At 39.1% G+C, this 22,455-nt stretch overlaps 2 protein-coding genes across 5 annotated transcripts in view; both read right to left on the reverse strand.

Annotated features, from left to right (window-relative positions):
* The window catches only part of CCDC14 (coiled-coil domain containing 14), a 49,013-nt gene extending 32,337 nt beyond the window's left edge, over positions 1 to 16,676 (reverse strand). The window contains exons 1-10 of one of the 4 annotated variants that reach the window (XM_059391091.1): positions 16,543 to 16,627; positions 9,311 to 9,486; positions 9,124 to 9,179; positions 8,727 to 8,799; positions 8,418 to 8,487; positions 8,207 to 8,326; positions 6,724 to 6,960; positions 6,519 to 6,613; positions 4,544 to 5,042; positions 1,778 to 1,919 (exon numbers count right to left, since the gene is read on the reverse strand). In XM_059391091.1, coding sequence (XP_059247074.1) covers positions 1,778 to 1,919; positions 4,544 to 5,042; positions 6,519 to 6,613; positions 6,724 to 6,960; positions 8,207 to 8,326; positions 8,418 to 8,487; positions 8,727 to 8,799; positions 9,124 to 9,179; positions 9,311 to 9,313 — 1,295 coding nt within the window. In that variant the 5' untranslated portion in view covers positions 9,314 to 9,486; positions 16,543 to 16,627. Of the gene's footprint in view, positions 1 to 1,777; positions 1,920 to 4,543; positions 5,043 to 6,518; positions 6,614 to 6,723; positions 6,961 to 8,206; positions 8,327 to 8,417; positions 8,488 to 8,726; positions 8,800 to 9,123; positions 9,180 to 9,310; positions 9,487 to 16,542 lie in introns of those variants that run through there. The other 3 variants (XM_059391093.1, XM_059391090.1, XM_059391092.1) reach the window with 3 other exon arrangements.
* A 3,995-nt stretch (positions 16,677 to 20,671) lies between these two features.
* LOC132010014 (uracil-DNA glycosylase-like) lies at positions 20,672 to 21,832 on the reverse strand. Its single transcript, XM_059388003.1, is given in 2 exon segments — positions 20,672 to 21,375; positions 21,377 to 21,832. Coding segments are annotated over 2 exon segments (945 nt in total). The 5' UTR covers positions 21,782 to 21,832; the 3' UTR covers positions 20,672 to 20,835.
* Between the last annotated feature and the right edge of the window lie 623 nt (positions 21,833 to 22,455).

Raw genomic sequence — 22,455 nt, forward strand, 5'->3', positions numbered from 1 at the left:
ACCAATAAAGTAGTAAGTCTCATTTTCTTGAGTAGCTTATAAATTAGCTCCCAAAACAATTCTAAAATGTTTTAAAGAAGGGAAATAAACAAGAACCACTGATACTTCCCATGGGCACATGTTAAAACAGATAATATTCTGAGACTAAGTTCTGGTATGCTTATTTAAAGAAACCAATTAGTTGACAGTCATACCTTTAAAAACATGCTTCTTTCAAATAGCTTACAGTATACAGTATACAGTCTGTTATTCCACAATTACACTTAAATATTGAAGTATAAATAAGTCGGATTCTACTTCTTAGCAGAAGCAATGCAGAATGTAGAAATTAAGATAATTTGTTCTCTAAAATCAAACGACCCAGTTTTGAATCTTGTTATGTATGTGACTTTGGACAAGTTACATAGCCTCTCTGTGCCTTGGTATCCTCATCTATAAATGAGAGTAACATCTTACCTACCTTATAAAGCCATTCTGACAATTTAAAGAGATGACATATATAAAGGACATAGGCTGGCACATTAGAAACATTCAGTAAATGTTAGAGGTAGTATTAGCTATTACCATTACTATTAGATATTTATGCTTGTTCTTTAGTTGAAAAACTAATGCTATTGTAAGTCAGAACTGAAGACGGTATTATTAGAATTTAAACCCAGCAATCCCATCTTATATTGTAGGATCTTGGAGACTAATGACCTTTAGAGAAATAATCCTAAGCAAGTAAATCTCACTGGGTGTCATGCCTTTGCAGTCGCCAGATCCATAAATTTGAGCTCCTCTCCAACTTGGAATCCTATCTTATTGTTTTCTAATTTCTTGAAAATGTTTGTGTAGGTCCTTGCAGTTCCTATCTGGTATAACATCTACAGGTCATACAACTATAATCCCCACTCAGGGCGCATGCACACTGCAGGGCCGCAGAAGCACAGACACTGTATTCTAATTCTCTGCGAAGTATAGACCTTAGAGTCCTGGCCTTGGTGGCCATCACTAAAATACTCAAAGTTAGGATTTTGCGAATAATGGGTAAATGATCTCCTACATAAGTCAAAAATAGGCAAAAGAAAAAATATCTTAAGAATTTAAATGAGTTTTCTTCTATGTCTGAGTGTGGTGGGGCTACTGGTGCTCATCCCTATCAGGTTCTCCTTTCCTCCTGGACTGCATGGGCAGTACAGGAAAATTTTATGCCCAAATCTTTCCATTAGGCAGGGCCATATGCCTCTTTTTAGCCTACAAAACAGAAGTAGAAGCAAGACTATCGCTTCTGGGCTGGGGTGTGTAGAGTTGATGTGCCAGATTCATGTTCTCTTTTCCCTAAAAAACATGTCTTATGAGACAGTGGCCGCATGAGATGGAGGGAACTTAAACCCTGAGTTATAGGATGAAAGAGGGTCTTTTGACAACCCACATTGGTCTTGACATGAGGGCGAAAGAAACTTTGGCCATGCTATGCCACTGAGATTCTGGAGTGCTACTGTGGCACAGCCCAGACTAGTCTGACAAATGCCCCAAGGAACTTCATTTTTCTCTCTACGCCCAACCTACCAAGGGACAGTGGAGGCAAAGTGGGAGAAAATACTAGCAAACAGAAGTAATGGAAGAGAAGTTAGAGAACACTGGCAATGTTCAGAAATGGAGAAGTGAAAGTAGAAATACAGTAAAACAGCAAATCTGTTTTTCTTATAGAGTCCTATAGAGCTCATTTGGCACCTTTGTTCTGGCCATAGGACATCTTTGCATATGACAAAAATATTCAGAGAATGATTCATACCTGCGTAACTGAGCATTCTCACTTCTTAGTGGCTGCATGGCCAGTGCTATTTCAACTTGAATATTTGTGTTTCCACTTAGCGCGGGAAGCAGAGATATACACGTCTCCAATTCTGTAATCAACCTCTGAATTTCTGAATCCTCTATAAAAGGGAGAAGAAATAATAACAATACTGTAAATTGTTTTTGGATAAGATTATTCATGTGTGTTACTAAAAAAGAAAATTCTGCAGATATGTACCTATTTGCTATAAAAAGACAACTTAATTACTTATAAATGTGATAAAGAAATCCTATTTTCCTCTTTCCTGCTGCTTGCATTTGCTTATTCAAAAGAATTCTAAAGAAATTAATTCAATAAACTAAAGATTAATCTTCTATCATAGGACTAGTAGTGATTTTTTTCAGTTTAAGAGTATAGTAGGAAGATAGCTGACATGTTTCCTGGCTCATATTCCCAAAGGAATATTAGACTCCTATCACTGCTGAAGGGTTTCCTATAACTGATTATAGTAATAACATTTACAACACAACCTTTGATCCTGGCATAAGCATATAATTCACTTTAGGTGATTCAATTTGACAAAATATTAAAGAAGGATCTACTCTGTTAAGGTTTTATTATTTAATTTTATAATGTAGACTTAAAACAACCAGCCACACCTCATTTGGTTGCCACATCAAAGCAGTGCCATTTCTGCTATTAATTGCAGGGAATGGATGGTTTGGGAGGTGGTAAACAGACACAGGGAGAAGGTGAATTTGCAATCTTTTGTCCTTTTGTAATTGCCCCTCATTTCCATTCAAATTTTCTGTGGACTGAAAACATTTAATAATTATAGTATTCACTCTCTTATAACCAAAAGAGGTAGAAAGTTTATTCTAAATTATAAAACTTTACTCAATCCCATGGGTATTTTAACACCCTGATGTAAATAAAGTACATCTTTATTTATATAGTAAACATCTATGACCAACTACCGAGAAGTTCCCTATCAATCCTTTGTAGAGTAGTTTAGCTCATAAGCATTGGAGGCAGAGATCTGGGCTCCACCATTTTCTAGCAATGGAACTTGAGTCAAATTACTTAACTTCCTGAAGCCAAGATTTCTCAATAATTAAAAGGAGAGGGGCGCCTGGGTGGCTCAGTGGGTTAAGCCGCTGCCTTCGGCTCAGGTCATGATCTCAGGGTCCTGGGATCGAGTCCCACATCGGGCTCTCTGCTCCGCAGGGGGCCTGCTTCCCTTCCTCTCTCTCTGTGATCTCTTCCCTTCCTCTCTCCTACTGTGATCTCTCTCTGTCAAATAAATAAATAAAATCTTTAAAAAAAATAATTAAAAGGAGATAACAATGACTCACAGGATTGTTGCAAGGATTAAATGAGATAATGCACATAAAACACTTAACACAGTGCCAGGCACATGATAAATACTCACTAAATGACACTTAATATTGTTAGTGTTATTATTATTATGATTAAGTATTTGCTTAAGAGAATAGCAATAAATTGAAGATCTGAAAACACAGAGATTTTTAATACATTAAATCTTCAGATTAATAGTGCTATGTTCCTAGAACACATTTTAAGATTTTAAATTTCTTTTTGTCAGTCTGCATATATTAGGTAATCAGTCAGTGTTTCCACAATCAATTACCTTGGTTTCTAAGATGACAAATCTGTAACTCACTTCGAGTGAAAGCTATTATTTAGCATATACACATAATGAAAACAAATCAATATGACTTGGCTCAAATATCTCATAACTCTACCTAAGACATTGTTCTTGATTTAATTAAAAAAAAAAAGTAGGGGTGCCTGGGTGGCTCAGTCGTTAAGCGTCTGCCTTCAGCTTGGGTCATGACCCCAGGGTCCTGGGATCAAGCCCCGCATTGGGCTCTCTGCTCAGCGGGGAGTCTACTTCTCCCTCTCCCACTCCCCTTGCTTGTGTTCCCTCTCTCTCTGTGTGTCTCTCTGTCAAATAAATGAAATCTTAAAAAAAAACACCCTTAAAAAAAATAAATAAAATTTTAGAAAAGTAAACTGAAAATGGCATTAAAAGGTTTGGATTACTTCTCAAAGTCAGATTTGTTAAACTGTATAATAGCTGGTTATTAAAGAAATGATGGGAAGAAAATCCCTTCATCTGTTTAGAATAGGAAAAATGACCAGTCTATTCTAGGGAGTTAATTGTTTTTAGGGCTCTTCTAACCCCTAAAAATTAATGGCTACAAATTCTCTTTGGTTGAATCTTTTCAAGGTCCTTTTGACTCAAGTAGAACGAATACACACTTGCAAGTAAAAGACTGTTTGAAACTCTCTTGTACATCTCAAAACCATAGGAAACAAGATGGATTAAAACCTAGAAAAAAACAACAAAATCGGCAGAACTCAACTCCTTATTAGCTCAAGAAATACTTCTATGGAAAATACCACAAACTCCATGTCGACTACTCTAAATACAAATGATGGCAAAATAATATGACACTGCTATTTAGCATTAACACCACACAACAGAAAATTATTTTAAAAGTGTTCACAGGGGCGCCTGGGTGGCTCAGTGGTTAAAACCTCTGCCTTCGACTCGGGTCATAATGTCATGGTCCTGGGATGGAGCCCCACATTGGGCTCTCTGCTCAGAGGGGAGCCTGCTTCCTCCCCTCTCTCTCTCTGCCTGCCTCTCTGCCTACTTGTGATCTCTGCCTGTCAAATAAATAAAATCTTCTAAAAAATAAATAAATAAATAAATAAATAAAAGTGCTCACATACCTTGCTCTGCAAGCAGGGCCTTGAGTTCTCCCAACAGATACTTTATAGTTCTGGCTTTTTCAGCACTCTGGTTCACATTTTTTGACTTCTGCACATCCTTTATTCTTGAATCTCGCATGTGTATGTTTAAATCCTTTCCTTCACCTGTGACTTCTCCAATTTGTTCTTTGGCACATCTGTCTTCATTATTGGACAGGAAAGTTGATGGCAACAGAGTGGGGCTACAGCAAGTCTGACTGTCTGAATGAGAATGCAACAGATTCATGCATGTTTGAAAGCACTTCAGTAGGTCTGGTTCCTTAGAAACTCCTTGCTGTGGCAGAATTCCATTAATAAGACCCAGCTGCTGAAATGGTGGAATAGTTGGTTTGTCCGTTTTGGGCAGGCTACATGGAACTCCAAGACCAGTACTGAAGGAATTCGGTAGGACATCAGTACAGTTCACAGAAAATGTTTTACTTTGTGATGCAAACTGGTTGTCGCCATCAGTCTGAACCTCCTACAGACAGAAAAAAAACAAGGCAAGCCTTCAAAATAGGTGAGCACCGACTTGTAGGCATTAACTACAATAAACCCAAACCAGAAATATTAGAAAATAACTTTTGCAAGATGGGAGTTACAGCTTACCAGTGAGTAAGCTGGATTTCCCCTGAACACAATATTCTAGTTTTTTAAAGCTTGTTAACTAGTTCACTCTGCAATACAAGAATATTATAAAGCCATGACTAAAATAAACTATTTGCAAATATCACACATGTTTTAAGGACATCAAAAATCAATACCTTGGGACTAAAAGAAACTTCCACTTTGGGAAATTGCACTGCAAGAAAATAGGTTCAAACATACAAAAAGCTTTTGCACAAACATGTTTACAGAAATGTTATGGTAGTAAAAAACTGTTACTTAAACATCCTACCATAGGGGAGTAGTTACATGGACTATAGTATATCCGCTAGACTATTAACATATTAAAAATTTATAAAAGGTATATATTAATTGAGAAACATGTTTACAATAAAATGTAAGGAAAAAAGGTAGCACATGAAACAGTATAATTTAATTATGACTATATACCATTTTAAAAGATTTTATTTATTTATTTGACAGAGAGAGTACAAGTAGGGGGAGTTGCAGAGGGAGAGGGAGAAGCAGGCTCCCCATTGAGCAGGAAGCCCAACATGGGGCACAACCCCAGGACCCTGGGATCATGGACACTTAACCAACTCAGACACTTAACCAACTAAGCCACCCAGGTGTCCTTATGACTGTATTTTTAAAAGAAAGCAAACTTAGGGGCACCTGGGTGGCTCAGTGGGTTGACCCTCTGCCTTTGGCTCAGGTCATGGTCTCGGAGTCCTGGGATCGGCCCCCCGCATCGGGCTCTTTGCTTGGCAGGAATCCTGATCCTGGCTTCCCCTCTCTCTTTGCCTGCCTCTCTGCCTACTTGTGATCTCTCTCTCAAATAAATAAAATCTTAAAAAAAAAAAAACAAAAACCTTAAATAAAAACAAGAAAACAAAACCAGAGAATTAAATGATTGGCAAGTGCTCTATCAATTTGTTAACAGCAAATATGCTTAAGTGGTAAGTATGCGTGATTTCTTTTTCCTGCTGATCTTTCTCCCTTTCCCACCCTTACCATGATCCTTCATAAATGGGTAAAATTTTTCTGGTAAAAAATGATTTGAGGGGCGCCTGAGTGGCTCAGTGGGTTAAGCCTCTGCCTTCAGCTCAGGTCATGATCCCAGGGTACATCGGGCTCTTTGCTCAGGAGGCAACCTGCTCTCCCCTACCTCCCCGCCTGCCTCTCTGCCTACTTGTGATCTCTGTCTGTCAAATAAATAAATAAAATCTTCAAATAAAAAAGATTGAAAAAATAATGCATTATGATCCAATCAATAAATACAATTTTCTCTCTTAAGGTGATGATTTCTTAAAGCAAATAATTACTTGCATAATGCATAAACTGTACCCACAGAATGAACCACTGGAGGGCAGGATGGATGCTGAAGTAACTGGACTGGGGTGGAGGTAGATAAGCCATAACTAGAATGTAGAGTTGCCTGAGACTCTAAAAAGTAAGAGGGAGAAAAAGTTATCACATCTCATACTACTTTAACAATAAGTAGGCAACTTATTAGAGTTCATATTCATGCTTTTAAAAATATCATTCATACTAACCAGAATCAGACATGGTGTGGCAAGGTACAGCAGGAATTCCATTAGGGTTGTTCTTTGAAGCCAAGTTATTCATCAGTGACATTTGAGTTTGCACATGCTCACACAGGGCTTGGTATATTATCGGTGAATACATTCTATAATGATCTTGCAAAGACCAATTTTGTGGTATATCTGATGAGCCTCTCTCACTTCCAGCAGAAGCTTCATTAGGTATATGTTTCTTACTATTTGAAGATACTAATATGGAAGAAGAGAAAACAAATCCTTGAAACATGATTCTTCAAAAACTTTTACCTTATTAAGGAAAGAAAAGACTCTGAGAAGTAGCTCAATTTATTGTATACTTTATAGAAGGGCTTTACCGCTCTCAGCCCCTAAAGAAAATTACCTCAAATTCTCTTTTAAAAGTAGTTAATGAATTGTGTATGTTCTCCAGTCAAAAATTATCTATACCATGGCTTTAAAATCTCTATTAAATCGTATTTGTAAAATCTCTCCTTCAGTTACAAGACCCCTCGTTAAGGATGTTATTTCTACAATCCAATAAAACTCACCTTGCTCCTCTCACCATGCTCTTAGGGGAAAAAAGAATAAGAGAGACAGGATACTCTGTAATGATTTTGATACTTGGACCATTAAACAAAAAGCAGAGCTTTGGGAGCAAGAATAAAAGTGTACTTAATCTACACATTGGGCCCTCAGACAAAATCTTAACCTGGCATTTAAAGTAGAGTAATAAAACTACTTACAATATATACACATAAAATGACTTTAGAACAATTAGTATCTCTAAGTATGCACAAAACAACAAATTTGTGATTAATTATCAAATTAAGTGGCGAGGAAAACAAAGATAACTCTATATATACCTTCTAAATGTCATTCTGAGTTTGAACCCTTTATTCTACAAAACGCGGTCAATCACTTTTTCCACTTTTCTTCTTAGGAAAGTGATGGTAAACAAAGTATGCAGTTAGAAGTGGACTAGAGGGGTACCTGGGTGGCTCAGTGGGTTAAAGCCTCTGCCTTTGGCTCAGGTCAGGATCCCAGGTCTCAGGTCCTGGGATCAAGCCCCGCATCGGCCTCTCTGCTTAGCAGGGAGCCTGCTTCCTATTCTCTCTTTGCCTGCCTCTCTGCCTACTTGTGATCTCTGTCTGTCAAATAAATAAATAAAATCTTAAGGAAAAAAAAAAAAAAAAAGAAGTGGACTAGAGATAGACAAGCATAACACACACATACTAACCTGAATAACCACATATTATTAAAATGAAAGACCAACTGCATACTCTCAATAATTTATCAAAACCCTCAGAATTAAAGATCATATGTATTTTTAAGATTTTGTTTATTTTTAAAGTAATCTCTATACCCAACATGGGGCTCAAATTCATGACTCCAAGATCAAGAGTCACACGCTCCACTGACTGAGTCAGCCAGGAGCCCCAGAGATCATATTTAAACAAAAAAGAGAAAAAATACTTACAAATTTCCTTCCGGACTCCTGAAGGAATATGTTTTTCATGTCCTTTCTTTTTAGCTCCAAATCTTTTGCCTTCTAAGGATCTGGGATTAAATCTATTTTCTGAACATGCTGTTTCTGAACCTATTAATAATTAAAACAAAAATTCATTTGCATTAAGAGAATTATTTGAGAAAAAGTGATTAGCAAAGAGGTATTTAAAAAATTAAAAAACCTGAATCTTCATTTCTCAAAATGTCCCGCAGCAAAGAAGCACAACCATCAAGCCCTTGTACAGTTTCAGTCTGTAAGGAGAAAGTCATTTAGAAAAGCACAGATGAAATTTTAGTACAGGAGGAAAAAAAACAACAAATCGTGTAGTTTTAAAATTTCTTTTTTCAGATTCAACTTATTATTGGCAGAAAACATATTTTAAAGCAAAAACCTTCAATAATTTACCTCTGAATTTTTATTCCCACTTCTTAGCTTTTATCTGAAGATTAATTAAAATAATGTATATTGTATCTATTCAGTTTAATCTTACCTGACTTTCTGAATCAGAATGGATAGCATAGCCAGAATCTGCATTAAAACGTGATATCTTTCTTAAATTGGTCCTAGAAAATAAGTTCATTAATATTTTCACAAATACTACAAAAATTTTTTCCAAAATATATTAATAAGTAGTATATTTTCTTCCCAGCAAAAGTTGGATATAAAATCCTATATAAATAAAATGGATTTATATAGGATTTTATAATGATTATAAGAATTGTTTAACTAAAATGAGCAACATGAGTAGAAATATGGAAGGTTCCTCCCCAGAGTTTGTGATGGTAGAGACCCATCTATTTTTCTGGGATAGGCAAAATTTAGTGCAGTCCAAAGACTGAAAAGCTTCTTGAGACTTTCTGGAGTTGTAATCTTCTTTAAGTACTTACCCTTTCTTTCCATTTGTTAATTTAGCAGGTCCAGTGTGTTTTCCTGAAGACAACACCTATGATATAATGCATTATATTATAGTAAATATACAAATATTGTTCTAATATATTCTTAGTAGACTGTCTTGACAAAACCTGAAATGTTGTTTCCTTTCTTTTTGTGGTAAAAACGTGACATAAAATTTACCATTATAGGGCGCCTGGGTGGCTCAGTTGGTTAAGCAACTGCCTTCAGCTCAGGTCATGATCCTGGAGTCCCAGGATCGAGTCCTGCACTGGGCTCCCAGCTCCATGGAGTCTGCTTTTCCCTCTGACCTTCTCCCCTCTCATCCTCTCTCTCACTCTCTCCCAAATAAATAAAATCTAAAAAAAAAAAAATTACCATTGTAGCCATTTTTTAATGTACAGTTCCATGGCATTAAATACATTCACACTGTACAACCAACATTACACTCCATCCTGCCCCTAGGCCCATAGAACCACTCTTCTAATTGCTGTCTCTATGAATCTGACTACTCTAGGAAGTTTAAATAAGTGGAATCATACAGTATTTTTCCTTTTGTGACTAGCTTATTTTACTTCACCTAGTGTCTTAGAGCAAGTGTCAAAATTTCCTTTCTTTCTAAGACTGAACAATATTCCACATGTATATAGCATGTTATTAATTTTATAAATGTACTATATCCTATAAATCCATTACAATTGAACTCTTATTAACAAATTGATTAATAAATTGTTTGCCAAGAGAACAGCACATATATTTGTTCCTCAAGTCTGTGTAAGCTGAAAATGAAGTTGAGGTATTATCTTAACCAGAAGTATCTACTACTCTAAGTTTGGACGATACTCAATCTCTGAACATGTTCTACATTCCCCAGTCTTCAAAATATAAAGTTAATTCAACATATATCACAGAGTTCATAACTCTGATTCTATTTATCCACATTATTTAGAATTCCTGACAAGACCAGCCCATGAAAACTCTTTATCTACAACTCATTCTGTTACTTTCTTTTCAAACTCATATAATAGTATTTTTAAAAACAATTTTATTATTTTTAAATATTAATAATTTTAAATCATTATTATAATTAAAAGTAAAATAAATGGGCTACCTTTGTGTATGAGAAAGAAAAAAAATGCCCTTGCTTTAACATGCATCCAATTTCTTGAAAGTTAGGCAAGTAAAAGTTCATGGTGTCTGTCTCTGGGGAGGGAAACAGAATCTAGGGGACAGCGCAAGAAAGAAAACTTTCCATGGTAACTATAGTCTCTATTTAAAATATAATTTTCAAAAGACTTTATTTATTTATTTGCCAGAGAGAGAGAGAGAGCACAAGCAGGGGGAAGCACAGGCTCCCTGCTGAGCAAGGAGTACAATGTGGGACTCAACGGGATCATGACCTGAGCCAAAGGCAGACGCTTGACCAACTGAGCCACCCAGGGGTCCATAAATATAATTTTTAAAAGGTGAGTTAAATTCTCTACTCACTCCCTCATTTCACCCTTCGAAAGTAGTTACTGTTGGCAGTTACATTTATGGTTTTTCCTGACATGTTTAATATTTCATCCCAAGAAAGCTTTGAGTAGTAACTACTAAACTATCTGTAGTTATATGCAACTGAGAACACATTTTAAAAATTGGGTGAATAGAGGGGCGCCTGGGTGGCTCAGTGGGTTAAGCCGCTGCCTTCGGCTCAGGTCATGATTTCAGAGTCCTGGGATCGAGTCCCACATCGGGCTCTCTGCTCAGCAGGGAGCCTGCTTCCTCCTCTCTCTCTGCCTGCCTCTCTGCCTACTTGTGATCTCTCTCTGTCAAATAAATAAATAAAATCTTTAAAAAAAATAATAAAAAATTGGGTGAATAGAGTTATACTTCTCTTTGAGATAACCTGGGATATGATGGGGTCATAAGGCCAGCAAAGAGACCCAAAACTGTAGGAAATAAGACCCTATGTAGCATTACTCTGCTGATCCCTGCAGGACACCATTAGGGTCCTTCCCTTTGGTACACACGTATGTTGGTGTTCTGGGCAGAATCATAACATAATTCCAAACCATGGTGCTGCATGCTGCAATGTTCTGAACCAAGTCCAGCAATAACTACCGTAATTATTATATTTCAAAAAATTTTTAAAATGTATACACAGGTAAACATATGGCCTAACTGTAGGATTACATATTTCTCCAAAAAACACACATGAGGTTATATTACAGAAAACAAGGCAATGAAAATTACTCAGGATAAAAGCACCCTGCAACACCAAGTAACTATCATATTGGCACATTCCCATCAAAGCTTTTTTTGGCAATTTTTATTCTGAAATAACAGTACAAAGAATTTCTGTATACACTTTACCAAGATTCCCCAACTGTTGCTATTTCACTATATCTGCCATGTTCTCTCAAAATATATATAGTAACACAATATATACAATAAGTAAAATATATATATAGTATTATTGTTTTTCTGAACCATAGCAGGGTAAGTTGCAGGTATGATATTAAATATTTATTCCTAAATATTTCCCAAGAACAAATCTCTTATATAACCACAGTATAATTATCAAAACCAGGAAATTAATATTGATACCATATTATAAACCATTGACCTTATTATTCACATCTTGCCAATTATTCCAATACTGTCCTTTATCGAAAATAATGCTAGTCCATGTACAATGCAGGATCCTATGTTGCATTGAATTGTCACACCTCAATGGTCTTCTTTAATCTGGAATAGTTCCTTTTCAATCATTGTCTTTTATAAGCTTCACATACTTAAAGAGTACAAACCAATTATGTTGCAGAATGTCCCTCTGGACATTTAGACTTATCTGATTTTCCCTCATGATTAGATTCAGGTTGGACATTTTTGCCAGAAATACCACAAAAGTGAAGTTTTGTCCGTCTTAGTAAATGAGTAAGCATATGGTATGTTTGTCCTATCACTGGTGATGTAAACTTTGTTATTTAAGATGGTGTCTGCCAGGTTCTTCTCTGTAAGGTTACTATTTTTACCTTTGTATTAAGCATTTAATGGGCAGATACTTTGAGATTATGCAACCTTCCTAATCATTAGACTTTCACCCAGTAGTTTTAGCACCCATTGATGATTCTTGCCTTAATCCACCTGTTTGTGAAATGGTGACTTGTCTAACATCATTCCTTCTACATTTCTTAGTTGGCATTCAACTCTAGGTAAGCACTTTTCCTTCATTGTTTGTTAGTTTGGACTTATTGATTCTTATTTTATTCAGTGGATTATGATCCATTATCATTATTTAAAATATTTTGATGTGGGGTGCCTGGGTGGCTCAGTGGGTTAAGCCTCTGCCTTCGGCTCAGGTCATGATCCCAGGGTCCTGGGATCGAGCCCCGCATCGGGCTCTCTGCTCAGCAGGGAGCCTGCTTCCTCCTCTCTCTGCCTGCCTCTGCCTACCTCTGATCTCTGTCAAATAAATAAATAAAATCTTTAAAAAATAAAAAATAAAATATTTTGACGTGGGGTGCCTGGGTGGCTCAGTGGGTTAAGACTCTGCCTTTGGCTCAGGTCATGATCTCAGGGTCGTGGGATCAAGCCCAGCATTGGGCTCTCTGCTCAGCAGGGCGCCTGCTTCCTACTCTCTCTCTGCCTGCCTCTCTGCCTACTTGTGATCTCTCTCTCTCTCTCTGTCAAATAAATAAATAAAATCTTTAAAAAATAAAATATTTTGATGTTCCAATTGTCCCAGATTCCATCAGTGGTAGTCTTTTCAAACTGGTTCTTCTATCATTTTAACATGTTCCCATTATTTTTTGAGTAATTCCTTATTTTCTGCAACAAGGTGTTCTGGGTTCATCCTTTGATTTTTTTGTTTTTTCCACTGTCGTAAGAACACTTAACATGAGCTCTATTTTCTTTACAAATTTTTAAGTGCACGATACCATACAGTTAATTATAGGCATGATGTTGTAGAGCAGATCTCTAGAACTTATTTATCTTGCTTGCATAACTGAAACTTTATACCTGTTGAGTAGCAACTCCCCAATTCCCCCCATCTCCAGCCTCTGGCATCTACCATTCTGCTCTCTGCATCTATGATTATGACTATCTTAGATCCCTTATATAAGTGGAATAATGCAGTATCTGTCCTTTTGATCAGCTTATTTCACTTAGTATAATATCCTCAAGGTTCACCCATTTTGCATATGGCAGGATTTTTCTTTTTAATGCTGAATAATATTCCATTGTAGGTATATAGCACATTTTTTTCATCCATTTATCCATCAATAGACATTTAGGTTGCCTTCACATCTTGGCTACTGTGAATAATGCTGCAATGAACAAAGAAGTGCAAATATCTCTCTAAGATCATATTCTTTTGTATAAAAACCCTGGAGTAGAATTTCTGGATCATTTGAGGTGTATTTTTAACTTGTTGAGGAACCGTCATGCTATTTTTTATAGCAGCTGCACCATTTTATATTTTCATCAACAGTTTATAAGGGTTCCAATTTCTCTACATCGTTGCCAATGAGAACTGCCATCCTAAAAGGTGTGAAGTGATACCTCATTATGGTTTTGATTTGCATTTTCCTAATGACTAGCAATGCTGAAATCTCTTCATGTGCTTACTGGCCTTTTATACTTCTTCTTTGGAGAAAAGTCTATTTGAGTCTTTTGCTCATTTTTTAATCAGGTTATCTGGCTTTTTGTTACTGAGTTGCAGGAGTTCCTGATATAGATTGGATATTAAACCTTTAGTAGACAGAGGGTTTACAAATCTTTTTTCCCCACTCCATGTAAGTTGCCCTTTCACTCTGTTGTTTCCTTTACTCTGCAGATGCTTTTTATTATGATGTATCCAGGCTCATCTTTTTAATTTTCCTGCTTCAGCCGTGGAATTGACCATTCCTCCATGAAGTTGTGGTTCTTTAGTGGACGATGATATTTAGAAACCAAGATCTAGGCACTAGGTATTCCTCCTGGGACTTCCAATCTTTTTTCATGATGTATGATTAACTTAGTCATGACTAGGTAGTTACAAAAAAGTAAATCTTATGGTTTTATTTTTAAATGTTTCCATATTAGCCCTTCAAAATTTTTAAGGCTGTCCTAAGCCTTGAGGATATAAATTGTGTAGTAAAGGGGGTAGACAGATTGGCATCACCTCTAACCTGAAAAGCAGTTTGATTATGGTTAGCACCAAGCACCAAGTATTTCCTTGAGTGGAAGTAACATAACATGTCCTTGGTTTGCTTCATATTTTTCACAATTTCACAACTGGAAAACAAGCCTGAGATAAACCTTCAAATATACAGAAAAAAAGCCTTTTCATAGTCAGGATTAAAAGCTTATTTATTTGATGAAAGGCCATTATTCATTTAATAGCCCTTGATAAAAATTACAAAAATATTCTCCAAAAGGAGTACCCCAAATCACAATGCATGAGACAATCATTTTGCTTTATCTCACATTTACTTCCACTGGGTATTATCATTAAGCTATTCGTCTCTGCTATTTGAGAAAAATATAAGCATTTCTTAGAAGTTGTATCTCCTACAATAAGTACAAGATAAAATTACATTTGTGGAATAATTTAGAATATCCCTAAGTCTTTCATGACTTATTATTTCTGTGAAGTAGGAACCTAAATTTCAGAAAGGAGGCTTGTTTAAAGTCATACATCTGATTAAATATAGTGTAATATATAAAAGAATGGACTCTGGCACCAGCTTTGTGGGTCTGAATCCTGCTGCACAGCTAAAGAGTTTTGTAACTGTAGGAAAATTATTTTAACTCTTCATCCCTCAATTTCCTCATCTATAAAGTGGAGATGATAATAGTATCTACCTCATAAAGCTATTACAAATATTAATTTTGTGAACTATGAATTATGTGTATTATGTAAAAATACTTAACAGTAGCATCTGTCACACAAGTGCAACCTAAATGTAAGCTATTTTTATTGTTAATATGGTTGCAAAATGTTTTAAGGGGACCAAATTTTTTCCCAAGAGTGAAACAGATGCTTTTACAAGTTTCTCTCATTTAATCTCCCAAATTCTTTGAGACAGAATGATACCTATTTACACCTATTTTATAGCTAAAGGAAAGGAGGCTTAGAGAAGTAAAAAGTACTTTGCTTAATATCACTACCACAGTAGTGGCAGAATTGGAACTTGAAATCTGTAGGTGACCATGATTATAAAAACCATGTTTTCTCCCCTTTTCTGACTTCCCATACTCTGAGTTCACTCAGTATAAAAGAAAGATCTATAAAGGTGATCCTCAAGAAAGTCTTGAGTCAGGTCTTGAAAAAAAGCGTTTAAGATTCACATAATGGAGAAGACAGCATTATAGGCGAGTTGATAAATGAAGGGAGATTTAAAAAAAAAAAAAACAGAGAGGTGGATAATATTTAAAGAGGAGTAAGATCACTCTAGGGAGTGAGTCTCTGTGAGAAATAGTTGATTCATTACCTGAAAATCTACTATATGTCAGGTGCTGTCCTAAGCCTTAAGGATATAGAGGTCAATTGTGTAGCAAGGGAGGCGGACTAGCCTGAAAAGCAGTTTGATTATGGTTAGCACCAAGCACGAAAGGGACGGCAAGGAGAACCCAAACAACGGGGATGTGCGAGTGCTAGGCAAGCCTTCTATAAGCGGCCCTTGAACTGAGGAGGAGATGGAGAGTGGAAGTACCAGGAACAGAAGGGCATTCGAGACAGGACAGAAAAGAAACTGCAAAGGCATGGAAGCATAAGGGAGCGCGGGGCATCCAGGACGTCGCAGAACAAACAGGTGATCAGTGCTGGATACTTTTGGGATGGAGGCGGGGTCTGGTAAGGAATGCACTGGCGGGATCAAAAAACGGCTATGCTGACAGGTCGAAGAACATATCTTTCTACCTCGAAATCGAAGTGTTCATGTCTATTTTTAAGCAGAAAAGCGCATCATTTACTTACAACGAGGGGTGTGCATTTGAGAGAGGTAAGGCTGAAGGCGCGGACACTAACTGGGAGTCGTTGGTTTTTACTAGCGGTAAAATACCAGCAATTGTGCCGGAGGGCCGGCTAATGGCGGCACTAGGTGGAAAAGCCGAGAACCTGGATTTGATGCGACAGCGTACTGAGCCTTCACAGGTTAAGTCACCCCACCCAGGGCGGAGGCTGGACTCGAACCCGCGTCCCACCCCACAGCCAGCACTCTGGAGGGCTACTACGATCAAAACAGAATATAGGTCTATGGACAGAACGGCGGTATTAGGATGTTAAGATTGGGTGTCCGCCCAACTCCCCCTTCTCAGAATTTTTAAATGCCGCCACACAGTCTTTGTTTTTACTTTTGTTCAGAGTTTTGCACTTTTCCTGGCACTAGAACCCCCTCAGTCCCTCTCTACCCCTATGGCGGACGCCTCAGATTCGCAGCCCTCACCTGGCCCGATCGAGATCCGGACCTGACCATTTCTCGCAGCCTCAAAGAAGCCCAACCGGAGGGAAGTAAAGCCGCTCGATAAAAGGAATTAACCGCCGCGGACTCCCGGCCCCCTTTGGCCCGCCCCCCAAGCTTCCGCTTCCGGGAAGGAGCCCGCCGAATGCCACGCCTCATAGTTTCTGGACTGCGGGCGGACGCCTCTCCAGTACTCCCAGCACAGCGCTCTAGGCGTGCGCAATAGACCCCTCCCAGCAGCCAGCTCGTCACACACAGGCAGAGAGTGTGGGAAAAGCCCACAGAACGCTAACGGGGAGGGCGGGGCGGGGCGGCCGGGCTGGAGGGCGGAGCGGGGCCGGGCCCGAGCTTGGGGGCGGGGCCATCCGGAGGGGGCGCGGAGTGAGAGAGCCAGGGGTCTGAAAGAACCAAGTTCGCTGCCCTGTTGTGAGGGCTTCTGGTGCCCGAGCGCTGCCCTGAACGACTTAGGGGAAATGGCCACAAGGGCTCTCCAGGGTCGGAGGAAGGGGCTAAGGGAGAGGGCTGATAGGTTTGAAAAGGAATTGGTTCTGCTCTGTTTTGTGTGCCATTTTGAATGACTTTGGTTTTTTTTTTTTTTTTTTTTAAGAATTTATTTATTTGACAGAGAGATCACAAGTAGGCAGAGCAGCAGGCCCAGAGAGAGGAGGAAGCAGGCTCCCCTCTGAGCAGAGGGCCAGATGCGGGACTCCATTCCAGAACCCTGAGAACATGTCCTGGGCCAAAGGCGGAGCCTTAACCCACTGAGCCATCCAGGTGCCCCATTAATGACTTTGTTTTTGATAGTCAATAAAAATCAATGAATCCTGGAACACTATATCAAAAACTAATGATATGCCGTAGATGACTAACATAACACACACAAAATAAATAAATAAAAATTTAAAAATCCTGTTTGGTGATCTTTGCGTAATTCTGATGGCAATTTAAAAATTATTCACTGTGGCCCTTGAACTCAGAACGGTGCTCATTAATTGGGATTTTTGTTTTACTTCCATGCATAGTTATTTACTCTCCAATCGAGGTAATTACTGTTAATGAAGAATGACTCCGTGTTCCTGTATTAGCATGCTTCACGGTTTTTAATGGGAATTAGTCTTTGGTGTTTAAGGCATGGAGTTTTGGGTTAATGTTTTAAATCAAATTGGGGAGAAATTAAATAACCCAACTGATTATATTTTTATTAGGAAGAAGAGCTATGTTTTCAAAGCCTTAGTTACAATGAAAATAAAAATCCAAAAACTAAAAGCATACCGATTTGGGGAAACAAGGCATTTAATAAATCTAGCTTTGTATTGAATTAGACTCTCCCTTCTTCATCCCTCTCCTATTAAGTATTTAACATAGTTACTTGAGATTGCAAAGTTTCTTCTAAATTGACTTGATTTTTAGAAACTTACAATGATTTTTCTTAATACATGCTTATTTTAGAAAATAAAGGTCAGAACTGAAAAATCACCCATAATCTCAGAGAGTACCACTCTCAGCAGTTCGGTGCGTTCTAGATTTTTCCCAACTGTGTATATATGTTTAAGTATATTGATATGATGCATATTATTATAACATGAGAGTTTTAATATCAACATGGCTTCTCAGTAATTTACAATTACAAAATGGCTGCCTGATGTACCATTTCCCCACTGCTTGGAAGTTTGTGCTCCTCCTTGTGTTTTTGTTTGTCTGCTTTTTGGTTTTTCCTTTTACCCCCCTCTTTTTTATTATTTATTTATTTATTTATTTATTTTAAAGATTTTATTTATTCATTTGACAGAGATCACAAGTAGGCAGAGAAGCAGGCAGAGAAGAGAGAGAAGTTGGGGAGGAAGCAGGCTCCCTGCTGAGCAGAGAGCCTGATGCAGGACCCTGAGATCATGATCTGAGCTGAAGGCAGAGGCTTAACCCACTGAGCCACCCAGGCGTCCCCCTGCTCTTTTTTAGTTAAGGTTTTCTCTTCCAGTGTTTTTGTTCTTGTTTTCTCAACTTTGTTTTATTGTGGTAAAATATACAAAACATAAAATACACATCTTAGCCATTTTTAAGTACACAATTCAGGGTCGCCTGGGTGGCTCAGTGGCTTAAATCCTCTGCCTTCGGTTCAGGTCATGATCCCAGGGTCCTGGGATGGAGCCCCGTGTGGCATAGGGCTCTCTGCTCAGCAAGGAGCCTACTTCCTCCTTTCTGTCTCTGCCTGCCTCTCTGCCTACCTGAGATCTCTGTCAAATAAAACAAAAACAAACAAACAAACAAAAACTTAAGTGCACAATTCAGTGGTGCTAAATACATTCATAGTGTTGTGCAACCATCACCACCATCATCTCCTGAACTGTTTTCATCTTCTGAAAGTCAAACTGCATACCCATTAACCCCCCAACTCCTGGGAAGCCTCTGGCAACCACTCTTCTACATCCTGTCTCAGTGATTTTGATCAAGTATCTCATATAAACAAGATCATACAGGGGCACCTAGATGGCTCAGTTGGTTAAGCATCTACCTTGGACTCCAGCCATGTCCCCTAGGTCCTGGGGTGTAGTCCTGGGTTAGAGCCCCAAGCCCACTGCTTCTTCCTCTCCCTCTGCCTGCCATTCCCCCTGCTTATGCTCTTTCTCTGTCAAATAAATAACTAAAAAAAAAAAAAAAAAACCCACCAAACCACAAGAACATAGAATATTATCCTTTGTGATAGGCTTATTTCATTTGTCTCCCAAAGTTCATCCATCTTATAGCATATGTCAAAATTCCCTTCCTTTTTAATATTTCATTGTATGTATATACCACATTTGTTTGTTTATGTATTTATCTGTTGATGGACATTTAAGTTGCTTCCACATTTTAGCTATTGTAAATATTGTGGCTGTGAACATGGGTATACTATTATCTCTGCCAGACACTGCTTTCAATTTTGAGGGGAATATACTCAGAATTGCAGGATCATATGGTAATTCTATTTAATTTTTTGAGGAATCACCATACTCTTTTCCACATGACTATATTATTTTATATATTCCCACTAACAGTGATAAAGTTCCAATTTCTCCACATTCTCCCTAACACTTATTTTCCATTTGTTTCTGTTGTTGTTGTTTGTTTTTGATGATAGCCATCCTAGTGGGTGTGAGATGGTATCTCATTGTAATTTTGATTTGCATTTCCCTAATGATTAGTAATGTTGAATATCTTTTCATGTGCTTATTGGTCATTTGTGTATCTTCTTTGGAGAAATTTCTATTCAAGTCCTTTGCCCATTTTTTTAAGCTTAAATTTTAGTTAACATACAGTGCAATATTGATTTCTGGAGTAGAATTCAGTGATTCATCACTTACGTAGAACACCCAGTGCTCATCGCAAGTGCCTACTTTATTTTTTATTTTTTATTTTTTTGAAACTTCAACAATCTTTTATTCCCAAACTCGGTTAACTCTTTCCCCGGCTAACATAACAGCATCCCCAACAGGATCTAGGATGGAGGTGCAGACCTAAGGAAGATTGTCTCCCCAATAGGAAATTACAAAATATATATATATACAACTGCATATTTCTAAAACAGCGAAATTCACCAGTGTTGCAGGGGGAAAAAAAAATCCCCACGTGATTTCAGTCCATAGAAAACAGCCTTTGGCAGTCTGTGCTGCCTTAAAAACCTAGGAGAAAAGCATTTTCTCGCTTAAAAAAAAAAAAAGTAAAAATTTCCCCTTTCAATTTCCACTGCTCACTCCTAGAAACACCCAGAGGATTAACTATAAAAATAAGCCCCAGCTCATTTCCCTCTGCTTGTCTGTGAAGACTCACACAGCATTCTTCAATTTCTAGGCACTTGCAAACTGTCCTGCTTCCTTCAGGAGTGGGGGCCTGAGGGCTCAGGAAAGGATGGAGGGAACAGATGTACTTGGCCAAGAACTGGAATGCCAGGCAGGGCATTGGCGGGGGAGGGGAGGGGGACTTTCTAGATAAACACACCTGATACCTTTAACCAAAAGTCTAACCCGCCAGGTAAAAAACAAATAGCAGCTGACTGTACCAAGAGGTGCTTCTGTCCCCCGTCCCCTTCCACCATAAGGTGACAGAAGTTGTCTCTGTATTTGACCGCCCCCCCCAAACACGGTGACAGCAGGTTTTAGGCCAAAGCCATGTTGCAAAGACAGCCACATAGTCCCAGCCAGGGTAGAGAGCCCTGAAGGCTTCTGTCTGGGTCATGCGGTCACTCCTAGCAAATACTTTGATAGCTTCCAGAGAACTGCCCAGAGACAGCCCTTCAGATCAGAGTCACAGGTCCTTCCAGTTGATGGGCTCCTTGCCAGACTTCTGCAGCAGCTCATTGGTTTTAGAGAAATGTCTACATCCAAAGAACCTTCTGTACACCGACAATGGGGAGGGGTGGGCTGTCTGTAGCACATGGTGGCGTTTCCTGTCAATGGCACTGCCTTTCTTCTGAGTGTAAGAGCCCCAGAGCAAAAAGACCAGGCCAGTGGAGTTCTGATTTAGCCAGGATACGACCGCATCAGTGAACTGCTCCCAACCTCTCTCCTTGTGAGAATTAGCCTGGTGTGCCCGGACGGTGAGGACAGCATTGAGTAAGAGAACACCTTGCTTGGCCCACCCAGATAAATCTCCGTGACCAGGATGAACGAAACCCTCTATGTCTGTAGACAGCTCTTTATAAATGTTCTCCAAACTGGGTGGCGGTGGAACGGGTCTTTGAACACTAAAGTAGAGCCCATGGGCTTGGTTGGGTCCATGATACGGATCCTGTCCCAGGATGACAACCTTCACATGTCTTATGTCACACATCTGGGTCCACGTGAAGATAAACAGTGGATGGGGGTGGATAAACAGTGTAATGTTTTCTTTCTTCCGCGACAAATCCCATTAGCTTGATGAAATACGGTTTCCCGAACTCCGCGTTGAGCGGCTTCTTCCAACTCTCACCGAAACCCCCTGGCACGTTGCGCGCGGAGAGTCTGAGCAGGGCGGCGGCCTTGTTCCTCTGGATACGGATCAACTGCTCGGGGCTCAGCGGCGAGGAGGGCGGCGTGCCGGAGTCCTCCTGCCCGGCCCGGGCCTTCTTGGGGGGACTTGCCGCCGCATCCCGGCTCTCCTCAGCCACCGCCGCCACGCCGGTCCCCGGGTCGGCCGGCTCGGGACTGCGGGCACGTCGCTTCCCGGCGGGGGTGGGAGAGAAAAAGGAGTAGAGGGTCTTCTGGCCGATCATCCCGGAGCCGAGGAGAGCGGCCGCGCGCCGCTCGGAGAACCCGCCGTCTGCCGCAAGTGCCTACTTTAATACCCATCACCCATCTAGCCTATTCCCCACCCACATCCCTCCATCAACCCTCACTTCGTTCTCTATTGTTAAGAGTCTCTTATGGTTTGTTTCCCTCTCTCCTTTCACCTCCTTCCCATATGGTCATCTGTTTTCTTTCTTAAATTCCACATATGAGTGAGATTGTATGGTATTTGTCTTTCTCCGACTGACTTATTTCGCTTAGCATAATACACTCAAGCTCCATCCACATTGATGCAAATGGCAAGATTTCATTCTTTTTGATGGCTGAGTCATATTCCATTGTGTATATACACCACCTCTTCTTTATCCATTCATCAATAAATGGACGTTTGGGCTCTTTCCATAGTTTGGCTATTGTTGATAATACTGCTATAAACATCAGGGTGCAGAGAAACTTGGGTGATTCAGTCAGTTAAGCATTTGGTCTCTGCCCAGGTCATGATCCCAGGGTCCTGGGATCGAGCTGCATCAGGCTCCCCAATCATGGGGAGTCTGCTTCTCTCCCACCCCGCCCCTCCCCATGACTGTATCTCTCTCTCTCTCTCTCTCTCAAATAAATAAATAATCTTTAAAAAGGAAATTTTTTAAAAATCGAGGTGCAG

This window comes from Mustela nigripes, chromosome 2 (genome assembly GCF_022355385.1).
Source record: "Mustela nigripes isolate SB6536 chromosome 2, MUSNIG.SB6536, whole genome shotgun sequence".
NCBI lineage: Eukaryota > Metazoa > Chordata > Mammalia > Carnivora > Mustelidae > Mustela > Mustela nigripes.